Source organism: Hyperolius riggenbachi, chromosome 7 (assembly GCF_040937935.1).
Source record: "Hyperolius riggenbachi isolate aHypRig1 chromosome 7, aHypRig1.pri, whole genome shotgun sequence".
In the NCBI taxonomy this organism is placed as follows: domain Eukaryota; kingdom Metazoa; phylum Chordata; class Amphibia; order Anura; family Hyperoliidae; genus Hyperolius; species Hyperolius riggenbachi.
In genome coordinates this window covers 154,737,658-154,744,769 of record NC_090652.1, presented here as the reverse complement: position 1 = coordinate 154,744,769, position 7,112 = coordinate 154,737,658, and the positions used below count along the sequence as shown (strand labels likewise).

General features: G+C 42.0%; 1 protein-coding gene across 2 annotated transcripts in view; it reads right to left on the bottom strand.

Annotated features, from left to right (window-relative positions):
- Window positions 1-1,661: 1,661 nt before the first annotated feature.
- Window positions 1,662-7,112, bottom strand: part of PDXDC1 (pyridoxal dependent decarboxylase domain containing 1) — a 169,315-nt gene continuing 163,864 nt past the window's right edge. For both annotated transcript variants that reach the window (XM_068244776.1, XM_068244777.1), the window contains exons 20-23: window positions 6,377-6,469; window positions 6,168-6,264; window positions 3,796-3,897; window positions 1,662-2,007 (exon numbers count right to left, since the gene is read on the bottom strand). In XM_068244776.1, coding sequence (XP_068100877.1) covers window positions 1,778-2,007; window positions 3,796-3,897; window positions 6,168-6,264; window positions 6,377-6,469 — 522 coding nt within the window. In that variant the 3' untranslated portion in view covers window positions 1,662-1,777. The remainder of the gene's footprint in view (window positions 2,008-3,795; window positions 3,898-6,167; window positions 6,265-6,376; window positions 6,470-7,112) is intronic.

Genomic DNA, 7,112 nt, shown 5'->3' with positions numbered 1-7,112 from the left:
AAAGGAGCAAGAAAAGAACGTAAATAATGGGGCACACTGTAGCCCGTAAGAAAACCATTAAGGTGGACCTTTACCTACCTACCATACATTATAGAAAATAAATGAGTAGGCGCCCATATGTTTTACATATATAGTAGAATCTCGTTCTAGCAAACTGATAAAGTAAACCTTTGACTATAGTAAACTCTGTCCGCAGGTCCCGACTATGCGCCTGTATGAACATATAATGTATGACCAATTGTGATATAGTAACTTCACCAGGTCCCTTGGAGTTTACTAAGAGGGTATTTTAGTACATCTGAAAGACTGCTTACACTCCAAATCAGGCCCTAAAATGACAGCTTCTCACAACTGCCAGTGCCGGACCTTCCATCAGTGAGGCTCAACCCTCATCCATGAGTTATGTTGCCACTGATATCCCATACAGCAGAGTTAATGCACAGGAGGGGAGCGATTGGCATAGGTTACCTGATTCAGCTATTGTCTAATTGCTCAGCTACAGCCTGCCCCATGTGTTCGTCATATTCTGCCACTTGTTCTGCAGCCTCATTCTGGGCCCTTCTGTTGTAATTCAGCCGAATTGCAGACATGAATCTTAACAGCTAGCCTGAATGAAGGTGCTGGGATATGGAGAATGTTTCAGTGAGCTATAAGGCCGAATCAGGAGAGGTAGCTAAAGTCATTTCCCCACCAGCATGCTTCATCTGAGCACCCTGCTCTGTAAAAAAATGGGGGGCTGGCTTTCTAATTGAATATATACATGGCAGGTCTATTCCTCCTTAGGATTAGTGCTAGTTATATGACTATACTGTACTAGGCTGGAGGGCAAGAATTTGGTAGAACTCATCCTAAGCGTAACACACAAAGAAAATTTGAATGCAAGAAAAAGAATGGCTATTAGCGATTTACAGTATATATTATTAATATCACCTTCCATGGCGCTATGCAAAGTGGGAGACAAATATGGTGCATATTACAGAAGCAACAACTGTAAATGTGACAATAACTATAACAGCAACAACCACAAACAGGGGAGGAGCCTTGTCCTCATACGCTTACAATCTGGCCACCACGTCTTGTCCTCCAGTTAAGCCATCAGTTATATAACCAGCTCTGAAATGAAGGATTTGATGAGATTTCAGTGTGCGCTTTTACCACAAGGGCTGATTTGTTGGAAAATGGTGTATAGTGGACGGGTAGCCTCACTGAAAAACTTTCTCTGTGCACTTTTGGTTTTGAAGGGGTTATTAATTGCATTCACACATCTACTGTATAAACCTTTACATCTCATAGAACGGACATCTCATAAAGCTTCATAGAGTTCGTAATAAAACAGACTGTGCAAACTGCAGACCTCTGATCACCACACTGAGCTACTAACAACTGACTGGATAATAATCACTTTAACCAGATAAAATATGTCTAATATGCTTATTTTACTTTAAATTAAAAGCCTTCATTTTAAGAAACTATAAAAAACGCAAACTAACCGTAGAACGCAAACAAAATGATAAAATAATAGGCTGATAAAAAATAATAATTCTTGAATTTACAAGAAGTGCAGTAAACTTGGATACCATTTATAGAAATAGCAGTATTGTGAAGAAGACCTCTCCCTATGGAAAAATACCTATTTTTCATTATTTGTGCAGACAAGTTAATAATTTAGTACAGTAGCTTTTACTGTAGGATTTGTGGCACCCTTCACATTTAAACTCGGTTATCCTCCTTATAGCTAGCGAGTCCATCTGGGGTTAAGTGTTCAGCAACACTTGTTTTATCTCAGGCTTTCAGCCTCGGATGTTTTAGTATCTGGCAGGTCCACCTCCTGGGACTCCTCGCTCTGAGAGCCACTGGACAGGTTTGGTGGTTCGGTGGAGCTGGACAGTGGTTGTGGCTCTGGTGTTAGAGCCGCCTCCATATTTTCCACTTCCTCCAAATGACTTATTGAACTGGTTTCACTCATTGCATCAGAGTTTCTGGAGAGTCTTGTAAACAACTTCTGACCTATTAGAGTAATACCAGGAAAACCGGTTAAAAATAATTCAGCAGAAATTATATTACATAACTACAATTTGCAGTTATAATACAACATTTCAAATGAGGATCTAATCAATCATATTAAACTGCAGTTTGTTTGTGTCCTATATAAAGATATCCCTTTTTTCATTCATCTGTTTTTTAAGGCCTCATACTTCCTGTCAGCAATGTTCTCTGCTTTTCCACCAGAGCCTGTTCTAGCAATAATGGGGCCCTGGGCAAAAATGGCATAGGTAAGGGTGTGAGAGCTTACATTTATTTCCCACTGGGAAGAAGTACTGCCAGGCAAGTATAAAGCCTTTTCCTTGTTGCTGGTAAAGGGAGATCATTCCCCGCCTTTCTGCCTGGGAAAGGGACATTCCCCGGCACTCTCCCTGGAGAAAGCATAGCTCCCAACTGTCCCTCTTTCGGAGGGACAGTCCCTCTTTGGGAGCCCTGTCCCTCTTTCCTTCTCATTTGTCCCTCTTTCAGGACTTTGTCTCTTTATGTAAATATATATGTTTCTCTACTACAAAATGTGTTTGATTGACTCAAAACTTTATTCCCATCCTTTAAATTGATATATTACTAGTTTTAAAATGTTAATATGAAGGAAAATGAACCAGGATAGAAAGGACCAGTGTGGTTTGAATGATAAAACAACATATTTTTCTTATGAAATCTTTATCGAATGCGTGACTAAGGGTGTGATGGGGCGTGGTCAGGGGTGCGGCAGGGGCATGGCTTAAGTGACCCTCTTTCTCATCTCAAAAAGTTGGGAGGTATGGGAAAGGGACATCGCCCGGCTCGCTCCCTGGGGAAAGGGACATCGCCCGGCTCGCTCCCCGGGGAAAGGGACATCGCCCGGCTCGCTCCCCGGGGAAAGGGACATCGCCCGGCTCGCTCCCCGGGGAAAGGGACATCGCCCGGCTCGCTCCCCGGGGAAAGGGACATCGCCCGGCTCGCTCCCCGGGGAAAGGGACATCGCCCGGCTCGCTCCCCGGGGAAAGGGACATCGCCCGGCTTTCTTCAGGGGAAAGGAACATTGCCCCGCTTTCTCCCTGGGGAAAGGGACATTGCCCCGCTTTCTCCCTGGGGAAAGGGGCATCGCCCAGCTTTTCCATGGTATGTTCACTTTGCATCCCGTGTGGCTGGTCCCATTGGGGTAATGCACAGCAAGTTGTACATTTTCTGGACATGTCTGTTTACAGTGGCAGTGAAGCATACTTTCATTGTACTGCATGCTTCACTGTATGGTCGCACTGCACATCTAATGTGGGATCTGATTTTTCTGCACCATTGCGTTGCCATAGTATAGCAATGCAATGTGCACAGTGTTGAAGAACCATTATTCTACCAAGATTGTGATTAGCTGTGCTTAAGTCTTAGCTGATCTATATGAACCCATTTACAAACAGAATCACCATGTCTAATTTTTAATGAAAGGTTCACAAAAATATTTTAACACTTGACAAAAGAGAAAGAAACTTAATCGCACTCGGGCATTTCTTGCCCACGGTTCGGGCTTTGCTGATCGGCGGCCATCAGTTAAACACTGCTGCACAAGTAACCCTATGGAATTGCGGCACATTTGTGATTTCCTACGATCGCAAACATGCAGCATTTTCCTATCAATTGCATTGCGATTCTCATTCACTTTAATGAGAATCACAAAACGCAACCACGGATAAACTGCAGAACGCCGCAACTTCAATCACAATCTTGTTTTGCGTTCCTGAGTGTGAATGGGACCTAAAGGCACCAATCTGCACTTACCTGGTAGTCTCTTTGAATGTCCTGCAGTTGGAGTTGGTGGAGGACTTGATGCACTATTTTGTGCTTTAGACGAATACGTGGTTTCTGTTGATTCTAGTGACCCTTCAGAATAAACAAGTATTTATGAATAAATCTACTCACAACATTAGTATTGTACATCATATATAATGTAATGAACTGTGGCATTAGTTCTGTCTTTGAAGTACAGACCACCTAGCATTTTGCTACTACAAGTAATTAGATGTACAGACCAGGGGACGATGCTACTGATCTTCACACTTTAATTTAACATTGGCAACATGCTTTAACACTCCCATCTGACAGTTTGTTGGGAACAAAATTGTCTGGTAGAGTGCTTTTTGTGCGATTATATATACTGCAATCAAGCAAAGAAAAAAAAAAACAAAAAAAACATTCCTTTGCAACTAAACATGAATCTAAGCAATATACAGTGGGATGCGAAAGTTTGGGCAACGTTGTTAATCGACATGATTTTCCTGTATAAATCGTTGGTTGTTACGATAAAAAATGTCAGTTAAATATATCATATAGGAGACACACACAGTGATATTTGAGAAGTGAAATGAAGTTTATTGCATTTACAGATATTGCGCAATAATTGAATAAAATTAGGCAGGTGCATAAATTTGGGAACGGTTATTTTATGGATTCCAAAACCTTTAGAACAAATTATTGGAACTCAAATTGGCTTGGTAAGCTCAGTGACCCTGACCTACATACACAGATGAATACAATTATAAGAAAGAGTATTTAAGGGGGTCAGTTGCAAGTTTCCCTCCTCTTTTAAATTTCTCTGAAGAGTAGCAACATGGGGTCTCAAAACAACTCTCAAATGACCTGAAGACAAAGATTGTTCACTATCATGGTTTAGGGGAAGGATACAGAAAGCTTTCAGCTGTCTGTTTCCACAGTTAGGAACATATTGAAGAAATAGAAGACCACAGGCTCAGTTCAAGTTAAGGCTTGAAGTGGCAAACTGTCAGAGTCAACCCACAGACCAGCACTAAAGACCTACAACATTATCTTGCTGCAGATGGAATCAGTGTGCATCATTCAACCATTCGGCACACTTTACACAAGGAGATGCTGTATGCAGAGGAAGCCTTTTCTCCACCCACAGCACAAACAGAGCCACTTGAGGTATGCTAAAGCACATTTGGACAAGCCAGCTTCATTCTGAAATAAGGTGCTGTGGACTGCTGAAACTAAAATTGAGTTATTTGGGCATAAGTGGTGTTATGCATGGAGGAAAAAACAGCATTTCAAGAAAAACACCTGCTACCTACAGTAAAATATGGTGGTGGTTACATCATGCTGTGGGGCTGTGTGGCCAGTGCAGGGACTGGAAATCTTGTCTAAGTTGAGAGACACATGGAGTCCACTTAGTATCAGCAGATCCTGAAGACCAATGTCCAGGAATCAGTGACAAAGCTGAAGCTGAGCCGGGGCTGGATCTTTCAACAAGACAACGACCCTAAACACTGCTCAAAATCCACTTAGGTATTTATGCAGAGGAACAAGTACAATGTTCTGGAATGGCCATCTCAGTCCCCAGACCTGAATATAAATGAAAATCTGTGGTGTGAGTTAAAGAGAGCGGTCTATGCTCGGAAGCCATCAAACCCGAATGAACTAGAGATGTTTTGTAAAGCGGAATGGTCCAAAATACCTTCAACCAGAATCCAGACTCTCATTGGAACCTACAGGAAGCGTTTAGAGGCTGTAATTTCTGCAAAAGGAGGATCTACTTAATATTGATTTCATTTCTTTTTTGTGGTGCCCAAATGTATACACCTGCCTAATTTTGTTTAAACAATTATTGCACACTTTCTGTAAATCCAATAAACTTAATTTCACTTCTCAAATATCACTGTGTGCGTCTCCTATATGATATATGACATTTTTTACCGTAACAACCAACATTTTATACAGGAAAATCATGATGATTAACAACGTTGCCCAAACTTTTGCATCCCACTGTACAACTAAACTTGAGTCTAAGCACTGTGCCAGTCCCAGCAGTCAGTCCTGGCAGCCAGTGGCAGGCAGTGCAGGAAGGTAGGCGATACTGATGCTCAAGCAGTCCTTGCATCAATCTAATATCACAGTGGTAAAGTAGCTAGGAATAAACCTACAGCCCCTAAAATGTTCAAACTTTAAACCTTTAATCCAACTAGCAAGATTCAGAGGGCTCCCACCTCTGTCCTCCTGCGTCCAGGCACATGTCAACATGTCCTCACTATGGTAAGACACAGAGAAGAGTTGTAACACATTGCCACCTAGCAGAAGACAATATGTAACAAATACAGCTGTGGCTATGGGCATCTCAGAAAGAACTGGCATCACCTTACCTGCTGTTAAGTTGAATGTTCTACCTTTCGTTGTGGCTTGAACAGGAGAAAGCCAATTAAGCACTGATCCAAACAGCGGGATTTGCCGCAAGACCCCCTAGGAAACACATAAGATATATGAAAAAGTGTTAGAGCTCTACCAGAGCTATAGTCCATACAACAGATTAGGTCTGCACTGCCGGTTACAGAAAACCTCACTGCAAACGTACCTCTTCTAGAAGACGCTCTTCATTGGCCTTCTGGAGCTGCACTTCGGCTTCCAAGATACCTTTCCTGACTACCTCAGTCATGTTTTCCAGAAGCTGCACAGGTAAAATAATGTACATAAAAATTATAACCTGCAGGCATCATGCTTCCAACAGTACTGCAGCAACAAAATTAGACATCTGGATCTTGTTAATTATTACGCAAACAAAGGTTGCAAAAAAAACCAAAGCAAATAAAGCTTTATGAGCACAGAGGCGCCAGCAGGATAAAATCTTTGAAATTTGCTCGGAGGAATCAGTGGACTTACCTCCAGAAAGCAGACACGAAAGACTGTCTGAATGATAACACATTTATTGTAAGGTAACCCTTATTGGGGTACCTTACAATAAATCAGTTATCAGACAGTCTTTCGTGTCTGCTTTCTGGAGGTAAGTCCACCGATTCCTCCGAGCAAATTTTAAAGTTTTTATCCATTTTTATCCTGCTGGCGCCTCTGTACTCCTACAGCTATACAGTGTCCACCCCTGGTGGAGGGGTGACCTACCCCCTTGTTTTCCTGTCTACAGAGAGTGACTTCTTAGTCCTAAATGAGGACAGGCTTAATCTCCTCACCTGCCTATACAATGGTTGCCTGAGTGGTAACCCATGTTTGTGAGTATATTCTTCTCACTGATTATTTACCCATTGTTTGCAACATACTACACTATATTGGGCTCTCTGTGTTTCCAAATCCTAAAG